Raw genomic sequence first — 20,504 nt, forward strand, 5'->3', positions numbered from 1 at the left:
CTGAAAAAGAGCCGATTTGAAAATATCTGATGTGATTAGTCAAAAGACCAATTAATGGCAAAAATAAAATAATAATTGGGCAGCCTTTGAAAGCTCTGTCCAAATGGTCTAATCAGTCGAACAGGACCCAGCTGTGTTTTGAGGGCGGGACAAAATGTGAATGGTTGATTGAAACCTAAATGGGCAGAGATTGCAGTGACAGGTGAGAGTAAAATACAACAAACACCATCAGGGAGGTATGCGGTTCAAATGGTTCCCTGGTTCGAATCAAACCACTGTCTTTCTTTTCCAACTTAAACGGTATAACTAATTAGACCCCCCCAGATCTTCTCCCTCAATGTGTTTTTTAGGAGGCAAGTAGAGAGGATGCGAGGAATCAAGGAAATACAAGTACAATTAAGATTAAGCCAAAATGTTACAACCCCAGCACACTGGATCCATGGCAAAGAGAAATTACATAACATTTGATCTTGTTTTATTATTTACATCATTGATGTATTTGCACCTTGCACTTACAGTATTTCACTGAGTAATCGTTACATGTTTTCATAGGCAACGGGATCTACATTATAAGAATAAACAATGTTAAAATGTGACATCTTTATGTATGGGACATGAAGTTATTTTGATGTTAACAATATTGTTTGTTAATTTGTTGAACAAAAAATACCTACAATGACTAAGGATACTGATATTCTATTTGTCTTTCCTCTTCAGAACATTGATGAAGGCATCCTTGGGGACTTGCACGGTTCCAACATACCGCATCTTCTTTTTACCTTCCGCTTGTTTCTTCAGGAGCTTCATCTTTCTTGTTATATCACCTCCGTACTAAAAGAGAGAAAAGCCCTGTTTACACCTGGTTGTCCTGATCCTGTCCACATTCAGATTGTGCCCACATTTCCAGACAGGTGTAGATAAACAAAAAGACACATTGTGATCAGGACTTCCTGCCCACCTCCAGAGGTAGTCAGACACATATTGTGTCTGGATATCTTAGAAGTGTAGCCGGATCTGGACAGTGAAACCATTTAACTTACTATTATCCACCTAAAACCATTGACACATGGCATAAATATGTGTCTTGTAAAAAAGAAATAGTATTTTGAAAGATTGTCTGTCAAATAATTTGCATAAATTGAGGGACCAGGAAATCTAGTCACAATGTAAACACAGTGGACGGATAACAGACATATTTTAATACCATGTGTAGACATCTGTAAATATGGGCACAATCAGAATGTAAACAAGATCAGGACAAAGGACCCATGTTAGCACCAGTTATAAAATGGGGCTATAGAGACTCAAGGATCAGCTAACATACTAAAACAATACAATGTGGAACAATAGTGAAGGCATCAAAACTATGAAATAACACATAGCAACCAAAACAATTGTTCAATTATAGATTCTTCAAAGTAGCCACCCTTTATGACAGCTTGGCATTCTCTCAACCTGCTTCATGGAGGTAGCCACCTGGAATGCTTTTCCAACAGTCTTGAAGGAGTTCCCACATATGCTGAGCACTTGTTGGCTGCTTTTCCTTCACTTTGCGGTCTAACTCATCCCAAACCATCTCAATTGGGTTGATGAGTGGAGGCCGGGTCATCTGATGCAGCACTCCATCACTCTCCTTCTTGGTCAAATAGCCCTTACACAGCCTGGAGGTGTTTTTTGGGCCATTGTCCTGTTGAAAAACAAATGATAGTCCCACTAAGCACAAACCTGATGGGATGGCATATTACTGCAGAAATCTGTGGTAGCCATGCTGGTTAAGTGTGCCTTGAATTCAAAATAAATCACTGACAGTGTCACCAGCAAAGCACCCCCACACCACCTCCTAGCTTCACGTTGGGAAACACACATGCAGAGACACGGCGGCTGGAACCAAAAATCTCAAATTTGGACTCAGACCAAAAGGACAGATTTCCACCGGTCTAATGTCCATTGCTCGTGTTTCTTGGCCCAAGCAAGTCTCTTCTTATTATTGGTGTCCTTTAGTAGTGGCTTCTTTGCAGCAATTCGACCATGAAGACCTGATTCACACAGTCTCCTCTGAACAGCTGATGTTGAGATGTGTCTGTTACTTGAACTCTGTGAGGTGCAATCTGAGGTATAGTTAATTGCCGATTTCTGAGGCTGGTAACTCTAATGAACTTATCCTCTGCAGCAGAGGTAACTCTGGGTCTTCCTTTCCTGTGAAGGTCCTCATGAGATCCAGTTTCATCATAGAGCTTGATGGTTTTTGCGACAGCACTTGAAGAAACTTTTAAAGTTGTTGAAATGTTCCGGATTGACTGACCTTCATGTCTTAAAGTAATGATGGACTGTCATTTCTCTCTGCTTATTTGAGCTGTTCTTGCCATAATATGGACTTGGTCTTTTACCAAATAGGGCTATCTTCTGTATATCACCCCTACCTTGTCACAACACAACTGATTGGCTCAAACGCATTAAGAAGGAAAGAAAAGCCACAAATTCACTTTTAGCAAGGCACACCTGTTAATTGTAATGAATTCCAGGTGACTACCTCATGAACCTGGCTGAGAGAATGCCAAGAGTTTGCAAAGCTGTCATCAAGGCAAAGGGTGGCTACTTTGAAGAATCTCCAACATAAAATATATTTTGATTTGTTTAACACTTATTTGGTTACTACATGATTCCATATGTGTTATATCATAGTTCTGATGTCTTCACTATTATTCTACAATGTGGAAAATAGTACAAATAAAGAAAAATCCCAGAATGAGCAGGTGTGTCCAAACGTTTGACTGGTACTGGATTGCTGACGGTATGTATTGTCCATTGAGAGGCCTTGAAGACACCGGTCGGCCATATTGGCATTCCCCAGTGGGAGCAGTCCTTCATAGGAATTCTACATTATTTCAATTAAATCTTTCAAGGACAAAATTACATGCATTTAAGTATTTTTGTTGTTGTAGTGGGGACAGTAATATTATTAATCTTATATTATACTTTAAAGGCAAATGTTTTTTTAAATATATTTTGTAATTTTTTATTTGATGTTTAGCTCACATAATATAATTGAAAAGTATGCATTAAGGTGTCTGTAATATAATAAATGTGGCAAAAAATTAATGTAAACATTAATAAATGCATTTCTAGTTTTTACAATGGTGGGGGAGTGCCAAGATTGAGGCATAGTGTATATCTAAATCATTGGTACAAACCAACATTTTAATTAAAAGAACACATTTACTTACACATTTTGCGAGCACATTTTTCTTGTAAGCCTTTATTCTGCAAGAGAGAGAGAGTGGGTGTCATGCAATCTGAAAAGCTACCAACTTTCCAAATGACTTGGTCTTGTGTGTATTCTTCCATGTTTGGCCACTACACTTACGTCTCCCTGGCGATGACTTTGCTGCCGATGGCTGCTTGTACTGCGATCTCAAACATCTGTCTGGGTATGGCATCTTGCAGGCGCTCACACATGGCTTTGCCTGCACTGTATGCCCGATCTCTGTACATAGGAGAACAGAACAGAAGACACCCAAGGCTCACATCATTACGGTACTCAAATACATCATAGTATTAGTAGCCCTTGAAAGATCGATACATTGAGCCAAATAATAATTTGTGAAGAAGATACTGCTTTTTTACTCAAGAGTTGAATCACACAGTAATATCAACGGGAGAGATTCACAAAAGTTTGAGTTAGGATTCAGTCAACATTTGTTTTTCAACCGTAGGGGTCTGAGCCCAAAGATTAGCTGATATAGGTCTAAGCACTAAGTATCAAAGACTTACTTGTGAACAATAGTGGTGAGTTCCTCCACAGGTTTCCCGTTCAGCAGAATATCCATCTTGATCACATGGGCAGCCTGGTACCCTGCATCCTCATAGTCAAAACTGATGAACATATTACAACATACAATGTCTCATGTTGTTCTAATCATTCAGGTTTCCAAATCAATCTGAAAAGTTGGGCCGGAACAATACCAGTATCGCGATACTCGTTCGTATGCTGGCAAGGAAACAAAACACAAAGCGGATTTCATTTCTTCAGGAAAACAGGCATAATGTTGGAAACAAACATTATGTTGTCATCCAGAGTCACATGTATTTCTTTTCCAAGAACTACAGCACACAATATTTTATATCCAGCAGGTTTTTAAAGGACCAAAGAGTTTGGTCTGCTTTGTGTTTTCATTTTTGCCATGGAAAAAATATTGCGATACTGGTATCGTCCCGGCCCCACTGAGAAGGTTCCCTATGCAACATAGAATTACCTGGCATATCCTGAAGACATGGATTTGAGGAGGTCATAGAAGTCCACGACAATTTCATTCAGAGGGAAGAGATATTTCATCATCACTCGGTGGTCGTCAATGTACACCATGTTCTTCTGGACAGCTCGGCGATTCTACACGAACGGTCCAATTAGGAAATGTAAAAAAAAAGATGATTTTTGTTTTGCAAAGTGAAAGTAATCAAAACACATTTTCTTAAATGTCTCTGTTACACAGAGATCCTAAAAACCAATAATAAGCAACACCTGAAAGCCAGGCTGGCTTACCAAACAGATACTCATGATTTTCCCAATGTAGTCATCAGGGGTGATGATGGTCCCCATAACCATGGGCTCCAGGTACTCTTTCACTACAGACCTGTCTGGGAACTGGGCTGGGTTCACTATGGTGATCTCCTCCTTCCCATGCTCCTACAACACAACAGTTAGAACCTTTACCAAACAACGGCTACCATATATATATTTTTTTCACATGACAGTGTATGAAACGGGTTCTACATTTTTTTTTTCACTGTTTGACAATAATAGTTGACGTACAGTACCAGTTAAAAGTTTGGACACACCTACTCATTCAACAGGTTTTCTTTGTTTTTACTGTAGAATAATAGTGAAGACATCAAAACTATGAAATAACACATATGGAATCATGTAGTAACCCTCCCAAAAAAGTTTTAAATAAATCAAAATGCATTTTATATTTGAGATTCTTCAAAGTAGCCACCCTTTGCCTTGATGACAGCTTTGCCCACTCTTGGCACTCTCAAACAGCTTCATGAGGTAGTTACCTGGAATGCATTTCAATTAACAGATGTGCCTTGTCTAAAGTTAATTCCTTCTTAATGCGTTTGAGCCAATCAGTTGTGTTGTAACAAGGTAGGGGGAATATACAGAAGATAACTCTATTTGGTAAAAGACCAAGTCCATATTATGGCAAGAACAATTCAAATAAGCAAAGAGAAATGAAGGTCAGTCAATCCGGAACATTTCAAGAACTTTGAAAGTTTCTTCATGTGCAGTCGCAAAAACCATCAAGCGCTATGATGAAACTGGCTCTCATGAGGACCGCCACAGGAAAGGAAGACCCAGAGTTACCTCCGCTGCAGAGGATAAGTTGATTAGAGATACCAGCCTCAGAAATCAGCAATTAACTGCACCTCGCAGAGTTCAAGTAACAGACATCTCAACATCAACTGTTTTTATTTATTTAACCTTTATATAACTAGGGAAGTCAGTTAAGAACAAATTCTTATTTACAATGACGGCCTACCAAAAAGGCCTCCTGCGGGGACGGGGGCTGGGATTAAAAATATAGGGCAAAACACACACACTTGTTCTGAAAAGCCCCAGAGTCTGCAACACCACTAAGCAAAGGGCACCACCAAGCAAGCAGCACCATGAAAACCAAGGAGCTCTCCAAACAGGTCAGGGACAAAGTTGTGGAGAAGTACAGATCAGGATTCGGTTATAAAATAATATTCGAAACTTTGAACATCCCACGGAGCACCATTAAATCCATTATTAAAATGTTTTAAGAATATGGCACCACAACAAACCTGCCAAGAGAGGGGCGCCCACCAAAAATCATGGACCAGGCAAGGAGGGCATTAATCAGAGAGGCAACAAAGACCAAAGATAACCCTGAAGGAGCTGCAAAGCTCCACAGCGGAGATTGTAGTATCTGTCCATAGGACCACTTCAAGCCGTACACTCCACAGAGCTGGGCTTTAGGGAAGAGTGGCCAGAAAAAAGCCATTGCTTAAAGAAAAAAATAAGCAAACAAGTTTGGTGCTCGCCAAAAGGCATGTGGGAGACTCCCCAAACATATGGAAGAAGGTACTTTGGTCAGATGAGACAAAAATTTAGCTTTTTGGCCATCAAGGAAAACGCTATGTCTGGCGCAAACCCAACACCTCTCATCACCCCAAGAACACCATCCCCACAGTGAAGCATGGTGGTGGCAGCATCATGCTGTGGGGATGTTTTTCAGAGGCAGGTACTGGGAAACTGGTCAGAATTGAAGGAATGATGGATGGTGCTAAATACAGGGAAATTCTTGAAGGAAACCTGTTTCAGTCTTCCAGAGATTTGAGACTAGGACGGAGGTTCACCTTCCAGCAGGACAATGACCCTAAGCATAACGCTAAAGCAACACTCGAGTGGATTAAGGGGAAACATTTAAATGTCTTGGAATGGCCTAGTCAAAGCCCAGACCTCAATCCAATTGAGAATCTGTGGTATGACTTAAAGATTGCTGTACACCAGCAGAACCCATCCAAGTTGAAGGAGCTGGAGCAGTTTTGCCTTGAGGAATGGGCAAAAATCCCAGTGCCTATATGTGCCAAGCTTATAGAGACATACCCAAAGAGACTTCCAGCTGTAATTGCTCTATTGACTTTGGGAAGGGGGGGTTGTGTAACTCAAATGACAGGAATTATGGAAAAATGCCAAGGGGGGGGGGGGGTGAATACTTTCACAAGCCACTGTATAGAGTGCAGTGATGTGTCCTATAAGGAGCATTGGTGGCAAATCTGATGGACGAATGGTAATGAACATCTACTTTTAATCAGGGCAAGGTGACCGGAAACATGACCGAATACCAACAGTGTAGCTATTCCCTCTGCAAGGCAATCAAACAAGCTAAGCGTCAGTATAGAGACAAAGTAGAGTCGCAATTCAACAGCTCTGACACGAGAGGTATGCGGCAGGGTCTACAGTCAATCACAGACTACAAAAGAAAAACCAGCCCCGTCGAGGACCACGATGTCTTGCTCCCAGACAAAGTAAACAACTACTTTGCTCGCTTTGAGGACAATACAGTGCCACTGACACGGCCCGCTACCAAAACCTAAAACATTTAAACGTGTTAACCCTCGCAAGGCTGCAGGCCCAGACGGCATCCCCAGCCGCGTCCTCAGAGCATGCGCAGACCAGCTGGCTGGTGTGTTTACGGACATATTCAATCAATCCTTATCCCAGTCGGCTGTTCCCACATGCTTCAAGAGGGCCACCATTGTTCCTTTTCCCAAGAAAGCTAAGGTAACTGAGCTAAATGACTACCGCCCCGTAGCACTCACTTCCGTCATCATGAAGTGCTTTGAGACTAGTCAAGGACCATATCACCTCCACCCTACCTGACACCCTAGACCCACTCCAATTTGCTTGCCGCCCCAATAGGTCCACAGACGACGCAATCGCAATCACACTACCCTAACCCATCTGGACAAGAGGAATACCTATGTAAGAATGCTGTTCATCGACTACAGCTCAGCATTTAACCCCATAGTACCCTCCAAACTCGTCATTAAGCTCGAGACCCTGGGTCTCGACCCCGCCCTGTGCAACTGGGTCCTGGACTTCCTGACGGGCCGCCCTCAGGTGGTGAGGGTAGGTAACAACATCTCCACCCCGCTGATCCTCAACACTCAGCCCTCTCCTGTACTCCCTGTTCACCCATGACTGCATGGCCATGCACGCCGCCAACTCAATCATCAAGTTTGCAGACGACACTACAGTGGTAGGCTTGATAACGAACAACCACGAGACTGCCTACAGGGAGGAGGTGAGGGCCCTTGGAGTGTGGTGTCAGGAAAATAACCTCACACTCAATGTCAACAAAACAAAGGAGATGATCGTGGACTTCAGGAAACAGCAGAGGGAGCAGCCCCCTATCCACATCGACGGGACAGTAGTGGAGAGGGTGGAAAGTTTAAAGTTCCTCGGCGTACACATCACAGACAACCTGAAATGGTCCACCCACACAGACCAGTGTGGTGGAGAAGGCACAGCAGCACCTCTTCAACCTCAGGAGGCTGAAGAAATTTGGCTTGTCACCAAAAACACTCAAACTTTTACAGATGCACAATCGAGAGCATCCTGTCGGGCTGTATCACCCACCGCCTGGTATGGCAACTGCTCCGCCCACAACCATAAGGCTCTCCAGAGGGTAGTGCGGTCTGCACAACGGATCACCGGGGGCAAACTACCTGCCCTCCAGGACACCTACACCACCCGATGTCACAGGAAGGCCAAAAAGATCATCAAGGACAACAACCACCCGAGCCACTGCCTGTTCACCCTGCTATCATCCAGAAGGCGAGGTCAGTACAGGTGCATCAAAGCGGGGACCGAGAGACTGAAAAACAGCTTCTATCTCAAGGCCATCAGACTGTTAAACAGCCATCAGTAACATTGAGTGGCTGCTGCCAACATACTGACTCAACTCTAGCCACTTAATAATGGAAAAATTGATGTAATAAATGTATCACTAGCCACTTTAAACAATGCCACTTTATATAATGTTTACATACCCTACATTACTCATCTCATATCTACTGCATCTTGCCTATGCCGTTGAGCCATCACTCATTCATATTTTTATGTACATATTCTTATTCATTCCTTTACACTTGTGTGTATAAGGTAGTTGTTGTGAAATTGTTAGGTTAGATTACTTGTTAGATATTACTGCATGGTCGGAACTAGAAGCACAAGCATTTCGCTACACTCGCATTAACATCTGCTAACCATGTGCATGTGACGAATAAAATGTGATTTGATTTGAGCCAAGAAACACGAGCAATGGAAATTAGATCGGTAGAAATCTGTCCTTTGGTCTGATGAGTCCAAATTTTACATTTTATAATTCCAACCACCATGGCTTTCTGAGACGCAGAATAGGTGAACGGATGATCTCCGCGTGTGTGGTTCCCACCGTGATGCATGGAGGTGGTGTGATGGTGCTTTGCTGGTGACACTGTGATTAAGAATTCAAGGCACACTTAACCAGCATGGCTACCCCAGCATTCTGCAGCGATATGCCATCCCATCTGGTTTGCGCTTAGTGGGACTATCATTTGTTTTTCCAACAGGACAATGGCCCAAAACACACCTCTTGGCTGTGTAAGGGCTATTTGACCAAGAAGGATAGTGATGGTGTGTAGCAGCAGATGACCTGGCCTCCACAATCACTCGACCTCAACCCAACTGAGATGGTTTGGGATGGGTTGGACCTCAGAGTGAAGGAAAAGCAGCCAACAAGTACTCAGCATATGTGGGAACTCCTTCAAGACTGTTGGAAAAGCATCCCAGGTGAAGCTGGTTGAGAGAATGACAAGAGTGTGTAAAGCTGTCATCATGGAAAAGGGTGGCTACTTTGAAGAATCTAAAATCTATTTTGGTTTGTTTAACACTTTTTTGGTTACAACATGATTGTATGTGTTATTTCATTGTTTTGATGTCTTCACTATTATGCTACTACGTAGAAAATGGTGAAGAAAGAAAAAGTAGGTGTATCCAAACTTTTGACTGGTACAGTACATTTGCAAATATATGTACTCGTGTGCATTTATTTTGCTATGATATCATGTCAACTTTCGACAGCAAAATATGTACAGTTGAAGTCAGAAGTTTACATACACCTTAGCAAAATATATTTAAACTCAGTTTTTCACAATTCCTGACATCTAATACTATTAAAGAATCCCTGTTTTAGGTCAGTTAGGATCGCCACTTTATTTTAAGAATATGAAATGTCAGAATAATAGTAGAGAGAAATATTTATTTCAGCTTTCATTTCTTTCATCACATTCCCAGTGGGTCAGAAGTTTACATGCACTCAATTATTATTTTTAGTATTTGGTAGCAATGCCTTTAAATTATTTAACTTGGGTCAAACGTTTCAGGTAGCCTTCATCAAGCTTCCCACAATAAGTTGGGTGAATTTTGGCCCATTCCTCCTGACAGAGCTGGTCTAACTGAGCCTCCTTGCTCGCACACGCTTTTTCAGTTCTGCCCACAAATTTTCCATGGGATTGAGGTCAGGGCTTTGTGATGGCCACTCCAATACCTTGACTATCTTGTCCTTCAGCCATTTTTCCACAACTTTGGAAGTATGCTTGGGGTCATTGTCCATTTAGAAGACCGATTCGCGACCAAGCTTTAACTTCCTGATGTCTTGAGATGTTGCTTCAATATATCCACGTAGTGTTCCTTCCTCATGATGCCATCTATTTTGTGAAGTGCACCAGTCCATCCAGCAGCAACGCCGAAATAAAAGATTCCAGAAATGTTTCAATTCGCACAGAAAGCTTATTTCGCTCGAATTGTGTGCACAAATTTGTTTACATCCCTGTTAGTGAACATTTCTCCTTTGCCAAGATAGTCCATCCATCTGACAGGTGTGGCATATCAAAAAGCTGACTAAACAACATGATCATTACACAGGTGCACCTTGTGCTGGAGACTATAAAAGGCTACTCTAAAATGTGCAGTTTTGTCACACAACACAATGCCACTAATGTCGCAAGTTTTGAGGGAGTGTGCCATTGACATGCTGACTGCAGGAATGTCCACCAGAGCTGTTGCTAGAGAATGTAATGTTAATTACTCTACTATAAGCCGCTTCCAAAGCCATTTTAGAGAATTTGGCAGTATGTCCAACCGGCCTCACAACCACAGACCACGTGTAACCACGTCAGCCCAGGACCTCCACATCTAGCTTCTTCGCCAGTCGGATCGTCAGACCAGCCACCCGGACAGCTGATGAGACTGTGGGTTTGCGACCAAGCTTTAACTTCCTGATGTCTTGAGATGTTGCTTCAATATATCCACGTAGTGTTCCTTCCTCATGATGCCATCTGTTTTGTGAAGTGCACCAGTCCATCCAGCAGCAACGCACCCCCACAACATGATGCTGCCACCCCGGTTGGGATGGTGTTCTTCGGCTTGCAAGCCTCCCTCTTTTTCCTCCAAACATAACAATGGTCATTACGGCCAAGCAGTTATATTTTTGTTTCATCAGACCAGAGGACATTTCTCCAAAAAGTACCATCTTTGTCCCCATATGCAGTTGCAAACCGTAGTCTGGCTTTTTTATGGCAGTTTTGGAGCAGTGGCTTCTTCCTTGCTGAGCGGCCTTTCAGGTTATGTTGACATAGGACTCGTTTTACTACGGATATAGATACTTTTGTACCTGTTTCCTCCAGCATTTTCACAAGGTCCTTTATTGTTGTTCTGGGATTGATTTGCACTTTTCGCACCAAAGTACGTTCATCTCTAGGAGACATAACGCGTCTCCTTCCTCCTTTCCTCCCAAGGATGAACCAGAGGTTTTGGCTGATTTCTTTTGATTTTCCCAGGATGTCAAGCAAAGAGGCACGGAGTTTGAAGGTAGGCCTTGAAATACATCCACAGGTACACCTCCAATTTACTCAAATTATGTCAATTAGCCTATCAGAAGCTTCTAAAGCCATGACATTTTCTGGAATTTTCCAAGCTGTTCAAAGTCACAGTCAACTTAGTGTATGTAAACTTCTGACCCACTGGAATTGTGATAGTGAATTATAAGTGAAATAATCTGTCTGTAAACAATTGTTGGAAAAATGACTTGTGTCATGCACAAAGTAGATGTCCCAACCGACTTGCCAAAACTATAGTTTGTTAAAAAGAAATTTGTGGAATGGTTGAAAAACGAGTTTTAATGACTCCAACCTAAGTGTATGTAAACTTCCCACTTCAACTGTACATGTGAGTTGAAGCCCCTAGAGGTGGTGCTGTCTATTACCTTAATGAGCTTGGCGGAGGACAGGATAGCCTTGTAGGGCACGGTGGGGGCTGTCACTATGACAGAGGCGTTGTACTCCTGCTCCAAGCGCTGGTTAAACACCTCCATGTGGAGCAGGCCCAGGAAGCCTAGTCTACAAAATGAAGGAAAGAAAGACAAAGGAAAAGAATAACAGTCAGTGAGAGGGACAGAACAATTTAGGAGTCAGGGTCACACAGGGGTCATGATCACGGCTGAAAATGGTATCCCTCAAAGCAAATTAAGAATATAAAGCATAGCAGTGCAGTCACAGACCAGGGTGGTTATAATGCATTGACCCAAAGCTATGTATCCTGTCAAGGTCATCCCCATTTGTACAGCTTTAAGTAGTAGATGATTGTAGTTTAGTTGGTCATGTTATGATCTGACCTCCAGCCTGCTCCCAGTGCCAAACTGCTGTCTCTCTGGACTGTCACACTGGAGTCGTTGAGCGTCAGTTTCTCCACGGCACTGCGGAGGGCGCTGTAGTCTGACTGGTCCATAGGGTACATCCCTGGAGAGAGATGCCAACATGCACACTCAGGATGGAAATCAGTGACATTTGCTACTACTAATGTTTGGTTATAAACTATTTCCTATTGACACTGTGTAAACGCAACATTATGGGACCAGTTGTATTGTGTTTTCACTTATATGTCTGTCTAGCACATGACCAGTTTGGAATGCTTACCGGCAAACACCATGGCCTTGGCTGGCTTGAACCCCGGCAGAGCTTCTACCGGATGTTTCTGATGGTAGAGGGTGTCACCGATCTGGGCCTCTTTCACTTCCTTCATACCTGCTATCACATAGCCCACCTGGCCAGCGTACCTGCACATCACACCACAGCCACAGTGTCAGGAATGAAAAGAAGAGTGATTGTTCATTTACAGCCATGTGACCAATATGATATGCCTATATAGCAATATAGTAGTGTACCAAACAAGAAGAACAGATACAAGATGCTAATAATTGTATCTTACTACCACGAGGAAGGGAGTGTGCATTTAATACAACAGTCACCACCAATGATGTGGAATCAGACAAGATGAATATTATGCAGGATAAGACACTCACAATCTGTCTGTGGGATGCTCATCTGGCCTGAGGAGGCCTAGCTCGTTGACTTCGTAGCTTTTCCCCAGATACGCAGATATGATCCTGTCTCCTTTAGACAAACAGCCTCCGAACAGAGCAATGTTCGCCACCACCCCTCTGTAGTGATCGAAGTTGGAGTCAAACACCAGGGCTTTGAATGGGTCCTCTTTTTTAAAGGTTGGTCTGAGAACAAAAAAATCACTATGTTGAGTGCATTCAAAACGGCACTCTAGTGCACTATATAGGGCAATACTTTTGACCAGATCTCTACAGGCCCTGGTCAAAAGTAGAGCACTATAGGAAATAGGGTGCCATTTGGGAGGCACCCATTGATTCAATGAGGAAGTGCATTACATTGGAAGACATTTTCTTCTGTTTTTCCAACAGGAAGTAAGGAGTCAAATAAAACTTACGGTGGTAACCGTTTCACCACCTCTTGAAGGACTTGTTCTACATTGGTGCCCAGTTTGGCAGAAATCTAAAGAGAGGTGGAATCATCATATTTAGACAATTGTCCAAACTAAGATATTGGCAATTATCAACATCTCAGTCAATAAACTCACCCTAATACATTCTTCAGTTGGAATATCAAACACCTTCTCAATCTGTTTTTCTACCCTCTCTGGATCAGCATTTTTCAAATCAATCTGAAAAAGAAACACATTAGAACATGATGATATTTGTCAATCACTTATCTAACATAGATTAATCGGGAAATGTACCTTGTTTATGACAGGAATGATGGTCAGCTGAGCTTCGAATGCCAAGTAGAAGTTAGCCACAGTCTGTGCTTGAATCCCCTGATCCACACAAGAACACATCAATGACACTCTACCTTGGATACATTTTCCAGGTAATGTGTCTGTCAACTGCACATTATGCCGAAAATAAAGTTTTACCTTGCTGAAAAACCTACCTGATTGGCATCAACGATCAACAGTACACCTTGGCACGCTGAGATGGATCTAGACACTTCATAACTGAAGTCAACATGACCCTGAAAACAGAGAAGACTAGGAGTGCTGTAATTAAGACTAATACAAACAAATCCCTTGTGTCACTGACGGTATCTAGTCCCATCTACACTGAACAAAAATATAAAACGCAACATGTAAAGTGTTGGTCCCATGTTTCATGAGCCGAAATAAAAGATTCCAGAAATGTTTCAATTCGCACAGAAAGCTTATTTCGCTCGAATTGTGTGCACAAATTTGTTTACATCCCTGTTAGTGAACATTTCTCCTTTGCCAAGATAGTCCATCCATCTGACAGGTGTGGCATATCAAAAAGCTGACTAAACAACATGATCATTACACAGGTGCACCTTGTGCTGGAGACTATAAAAGGCTACTCTAAAATGTGCAGTTTTGTCACACAACACAATGCCACTAATGTCGCAAGTTTTGAGGGAGTGTGCCATTGACATGCTGACTGCAGGAATGTCCACCAGAGCTGTTGCTAGAGAATGTAATGTTAATTACTCTACTATAAGCCGCTTCCAAAGCCATTTTAGAGAATTTGGCAGTATGTCCAACCGGCCTCACAACCACAGACCACGTGTAACCACGTCAGCCCAGGACCTCCACATCTAGCTTCTTCGCCAGTCGGATCGTCAGACCAGCCACCCGGACAGCTGATGAGACTGTGGGTTTGCACAATCGAAGAATTTCTGCACAAACTGTCAGAAACATTCTCAAGAAAGCTCATCATCCTCACCAGGGTCTTGACCTGACTGCAGTTCGGCGTCGTAAAAGACTTGTGGGCAAATTCTCACATTTGATGGCCACTGGCACGCTGGAGAAGTGTGCTCTGCACGGATGAATCCCGGCTTCAACTGTACCGGGCAGATGGCAGACAGTGCGTATGGCGTTGTGTGGGCGAGCGATTTGCTGGTGTCAACGTTGTGCACAGAGTGCCCCATGGTGGGGTTATGGTATGTGCAGGCATAAGCTACGGACAACGAACACAATTCAATTTCATCGATGTCAATTTGAATGCACAGAGATACCGTGACGAGATCCTGAGGCCCATTGTCGTGCCATTCATCCGCCGCCATCACCTCATGTTTCAGCATGATAATACACGGCCCCATGTCGCAAGGATCTGTACACAATTCCTGGAAGCTGAAAATGTCCCAGTTCTTCCATGGCCTGCATATTCACCAGACATGTCACCCATTGAGCACGTATGGGATGCTCTGGATCGACATGTACGGCAGTGAATTCCAGTTCCCGCCAATATCCAGCAACTTCTCACGGCCATTGAAGAGGAGTGGGACAACATTCCACAGGCCACAATCAACAGCCTGATCAACTCTATGCGGAGGAGATTTGTTGCGCTGCATGAGGCAAATGGTGGTCACACCAGATACTGACTGGTTTTCTGATCCATGCCCCCCCCTTTTTTTTTAAAGGTATCTGTGACCAACGGATGCATATCTGTATTACCAATCATGTGAAATCAATAGATTGGGGCCGAATGAATTTATTTGAATGGACTGATTTCCTTATATGAACTGTAACTCAGTAAAATCTTTGAAATTGTTGCAATGTTAAAAAAAATGTTCAGTGTACTTACTGGTGTATCAATGAGGTTGAGCAGGTAGGTCTGTCCCTGGTACTTGTAGAACAAGGAGGCTGTCTGGGCCTTCACAGTTATCCCTCGCTCTCGCTCCACCTGCAGCTTGTCCAACACCTGTTTGTTCTTATCTGTCGTGGTTATGGCACCTGTGAAAACCAAGCAATGAGCTGAGCCATATCATACAAGAAACGAAATGCATGAGTACTTGTGTGATCCATGTGTATGAATATGGTAATGAACCAGCATGGAACCCTAGACAAAGATGCAGAGTAGCCCACATTTTGCGAGAATGGAGAGGCCAGAGATAGCCGGAATAATAAATTGGGCTATGGAACCGAAGTTGGGTATTGGAGAAAGGCCATTAGTGCGTGTTCTGCAAACAATACGGTGGATGAAGGCGTGGCATGAGTGTGGTGAACGGATAGATGTGATTATGGACAGCCAGGAAGAAGGAGAAGAGCCATGTGCAGAGGGAAGGTGTGTGTTGAGGAAGAATGGCACCAAGTACAAAACGTAGTCTGCTGTCTCTGATGGCTCAGAAATTGAACCTGACGAGAGTGATGAATTACCTGCGGTGGCAGGTGTGGTGAAGAATTGAGTCTGAGCCTCACCCAGATGGTCATGAAAAGGATCATTCTGGCCCAGCGGAAGTGACATTTTTGGAGAAAGTGGATCCCTGCCTTTTGGCTGACCCATATGTAGTCTCAGGCTAGGTAGATAATAATTTGGGTACTGTTAAATGGATTTCAAAGTGGACCTTTACTCTTTTCTGTGATGCCTGCCGTTTGGCGCGATATAGTGGCGAGCATGGTGAAACTGAGAAGACACGGGCTGTCCTTTTGAGTTTTGAAGAGTCTTTACTTGACAAAGTCATGTTAGGATATGTCAGCTATCCCATGAGAGCTTTTGTGCCAAACCCACTAAGGTGTTTTAGATGCCAAGCTTATGGTCATGTTGCAGCAGTGTGTAGGAGGGAGATTCTGAGATGTGAGAAGTGTGCAGGAGGGCATGGGACAAAGTAATGCATAGTATCGGTGGAAAAAACTGTCAATTGTGGGGGTGCCCATGTTGTTGGGAATCAGAAGTGCCCGGTGCGAGAGAGACAGGTTGAGGTTGCCAGGGTCAGAGTAGAAAAAAAAGTGTCTTATGCTGAGGCAGTGAAGAGAGTAGAACAGGGGTATTCAAACTACGAGATCCAGAGCCTGCTGGTTTTCTGTTCTACCTGATAATTGCACCCACCTGGAGTGCCAGGACTAAATCGGCCCTGATTAGAGGGGAACAATGAAAATAAGTAGTGGAACTGGCTTCGAGATCCAGAGCTTGAGGGGAGTATAGGACCATGGGTCAAGGGTGAGTAGTAGACTAGGCCAATACAAATGTGTTTTAGTAAGGTTGGCTTCTTAGAATTCATTGCCATGGTTATCAACTGTACCACAAAAATTGACATTAAATCACTGAAAATGAATGCTGTTGTGGAAACTGCAGGGAAGTACTTGGGTGTACGAGGTTTTACTGCAGAATATCTAGACGGTGTGTTGAATGAAAGAGTCCTGTCTTCCAGGTGTAGGATCAGTTAGGGTCAAAGTAGTGGACTTAAAAAATATATATATATTTGAGCTTTTATTTTTATGAAATAGTGGTATATACAGTTGAACTTGGACGTTTACATACACCTTAACCAAATACATTTAAACTCAGTTTTTCACAATTCCTGACACTTAATCCTAGTAAAAATGCCCTGTCTTAGGTCAGTTAGGATCACCACTTTATTTTAAGGATATGAAATGTCAGAATAATAGTAGAGAATGATTTATTTCAGCTTTAATTTCTTTCATCACATTCCCAATGGGTCAGAAGTTTACATAGACTCAATTAGTATTTGGTAGCATTGCCTTTAAATTGTTTAACATGGGTTAAACGTTTCAGGTAACCTTCATCAAGCTTCCCACAATAAGTTGGGTGAATTTTGGCCCATTCCTCCTGACAGAGCTGGTGTAACTGAGTCAGGTTTGCTCGCACACGCTTTTTCAGTTCTGCCCACAAGTTTTCTATAGGATTGAGGTCAGGGCTTTGATGGCCACTCCAATACCTTGACTTTGTTGTCCTTAAGCCATTTTGCCACAACTTTGGAAGTATGTTTGGGGTCATTGTTCATTTGGAAGACCCATTTGCAACCAAGCTTTAACTTCCTGACTGATGTCAGGAAGTTGCTTCAATATATCCACCAAATTTTCCATCCTCATGAAGCCATCTATTTTGTGAAGTGCACCAGTCCCTCCTGCAGCAAAGCACCCCCACAACATGATGCCGCCACCCCCGTGCTTCACTGTTGGGATGGTGTTCTTCGACTTGCAAGCATCCCCCTTTTTCCTCCAAACATAACGATGGTCATTATGGCCAAACAGTTCTATTTTTGTTTCATCAGACCAGAGGACATTTCTCCAAAAAGTACAATCTTTGTCCCCATGTGCAGTTGGAAACCGTAGTCTGGCTTTTTTATGGCGGTTTTGGAGCAGTGGCTTCTTCCATGCTGAGCGGACTTTCGGGTTACGTCAATATAGGACTCGTTTTACTGTGGATATAGATACTTTTGTAACTGTTTCCTCCAGCAACTTCACAAGGTCTTTTGCTGTTGATTTGCACTTTTCGCACCAAAATACATTCACCTCTAGGAGACAGAACGCGTCGCCTTCCTGAATGGTATGACGGCTGTGTGGTCCCACCGTGTTTATACTTGCATACTATTGTTTGTACAGATGAACGTGGTACCTTCAGGCATTTGGAAATTGCTCACAAGGATGTACCAGACTTGTGGAGGTCTACAACTTTTTTCTGAGGCTGATTTCTTTGGATTTTCCCATGATATCAAAGAGGCACTGAGTTTGAAGGTAGGCCTTGAAATACATCCACAGGTACCCCTCCAATTGACTCTAAATATGTCAATTAGCCTATCAGAAGCTTCGAAAGCCATGACATCATTTTCTGGAATTTTCCAAGCTGCTTAAAGGCACAGTCAACTTAGTGTATGTAAACTTCTGACCCACTGGAATTGTGGGTCACCTACAGTGAATTACAAGTGAAATAATCTGTCTGTAAACAATTGTTGGAAAAATGACTTGTGTCATGCATAAAGTAGATGTCCTAACCGACTTGCCAAAACTATAGTTTGTTATCAAGAAATGTGTGGAGTGGTTGAAAAACGAGTTTTAATGACTCCAACCTAAGTGTATGTAAACTTCCGACTTCAACTGCAGGGTTAGTTGGTGGTGCCATTTCTTCCCTTCCCTTTTATATCACAAAATGTAATGTGATCGATCACACACTCCTGCAGTTGGTGCCAGCTTGCACAAAAAGTTACGAACACCATGATACCAATGAAGAAGAATATGGTAATGTAGGTGATAGCTACCTGTTAGTTCCAGAAGCCTGTCAGCCAAGGTGCTTTTCCCATGGTCAATGTGAGCAATGATGCTGAAGTTTCTGATCCTCTCCACTGGGAACTTTGACATATCTATGCTCTCCATCAAGAAATAACAAAATCAAATCAAATTTCGTCACATGCGCCGAATACAACATGTGTAGGTAGACCTTACCGTGAAATGTTTACTTACAAGGTCTTAACCAGCAATGCAGTTTCAAGAAAATATTTACTAAATAAACTAAAGTCAAATGTAAGTCACACAATAAAATAACAATAACGAGGCTATATACAGGGGGTACAGGTTAGTCGAGGTAATTTGTACATGTAGGTAACGTTAGGGGTAAAGTAACTATGCAACAAAGTTAGTGCAGTTAGCTACAATAAAGGCCATGACTTGTAAGATAATGAATACTGCACGGCACGCTGTCTGTTTGCAATGTAGAGTTCATTACTTTGTCAGCCTGTGTACTGATCATCTTGTTGATTGTATTGTGTGTGCAGAAAACCGGTGCCCTCTTCATCCATCGGTGTCTAATGACCGTGCAAGCTATGTTACAGCACTGGCTCCTTTGTCTTGTTTGATAAACTCTGAAGTCCAAAAGATGCCTTAAAAAAGGTGTTGCACACCCTTGATGTTTTATTAAAGACAGCTGCATGTTAACGTTCGTTAGTTAATCATTTCGTTAGCTAGCTAAAGCTTCTGTACAGGGCATTCACATTAGCCCTGATAGCTAGCCAATTTAACGCCGCAGACCCTGTTAAATCGTGTCAACATACGCTACATTTCTTTACATTTCAATCGCAATGTATGAATTCTTAGAGGTGTGATGAAAAACCCAAAGCAGATAAATATCCCTGTGTCTAAAGGAGAACTAGAGTTCATCAAATAAAAAAACATGCTTGGTAGGGCGCAGCCATGTTGGGTTGCAAGGTTACTAACAATGCATCCTGGGAAATGTAGTTTGGCGTCGTGCGCTCTAAAAAGCCACCTCTGTTGGTTCCACAGGTCGATTTTCAAAATTACGAAAAACCCGATTTTTGCTTATATTAGGGGGAAATTACAAAGAATGGATTCAGGTTGAGTGAGTAGGGATATTACAGGAATATCATACAAACTAATAATTTAGGAATCCGTTGACTATAACAGATGAGCCATCTAAAAATGAACTACAAATACTGTTCCACTCATTAACCAACTGGGCTTGGGCCAGAATAAGAGGTGCCACCATTCCAGGAAGATAGCTGCATCCTGGTTGAAGAGCAAGAATACCTTGTGGCAGTTCCTAACCTCGTTGTCTCCACTGACCTGGATAAAGCTCTCTGCCTAAATTGCAGCAGGAACATTTCAAACATGGTCATAAAGCCAGATAGGCGACTGACACATCTTGTGAATACTGACAGTGTACCTTTCTTGTGTTGGGCCCACACATCCGACAGTTCCAATTCTCCTTTGGGATGAGTTTGACACCTAATCAAAGCCTTAGAAGAACGTTAGGAATCAAAATGCAACCCATAAAAAGTGAGGCTGAAAATATGTTTTGGGGTATTTGTTG

General features: G+C 42.6%; 1 protein-coding gene across 1 annotated transcript; it reads right to left on the bottom strand.

Annotated features, from left to right (window-relative positions):
- Positions 1-458: 458 nt before the first annotated feature.
- Positions 459-19,888, bottom strand: guf1 (GTP binding elongation factor GUF1). The gene is made up of 17 exons (XM_014199345.2): positions 19,404-19,888; positions 18,940-19,048; positions 15,528-15,676; positions 13,867-13,947; positions 13,673-13,750; positions 13,514-13,597; positions 13,364-13,428; positions 12,930-13,133; positions 12,544-12,683; positions 12,243-12,366; positions 11,835-11,967; positions 4,541-4,684; positions 4,254-4,387; positions 3,772-3,873; positions 3,365-3,484; positions 3,225-3,261; positions 459-831 (listed from the first exon to the last, which is right to left on the bottom strand). Exons 1-17 carry the CDS (start codon positions 19,605-19,607, stop codon positions 697-699), a joined length of 2,043 nt encoding a protein of 680 aa, XP_014054820.1. The 5' UTR covers positions 19,608-19,888; the 3' UTR covers positions 459-696.
- Between the last annotated feature and the right edge of the window lie 616 nt (positions 19,889-20,504).

Source organism: Salmo salar, chromosome ssa05 (assembly GCF_905237065.1).
Source record: "Salmo salar chromosome ssa05, Ssal_v3.1, whole genome shotgun sequence".
NCBI lineage: Eukaryota > Metazoa > Chordata > Actinopteri > Salmoniformes > Salmonidae > Salmo > Salmo salar.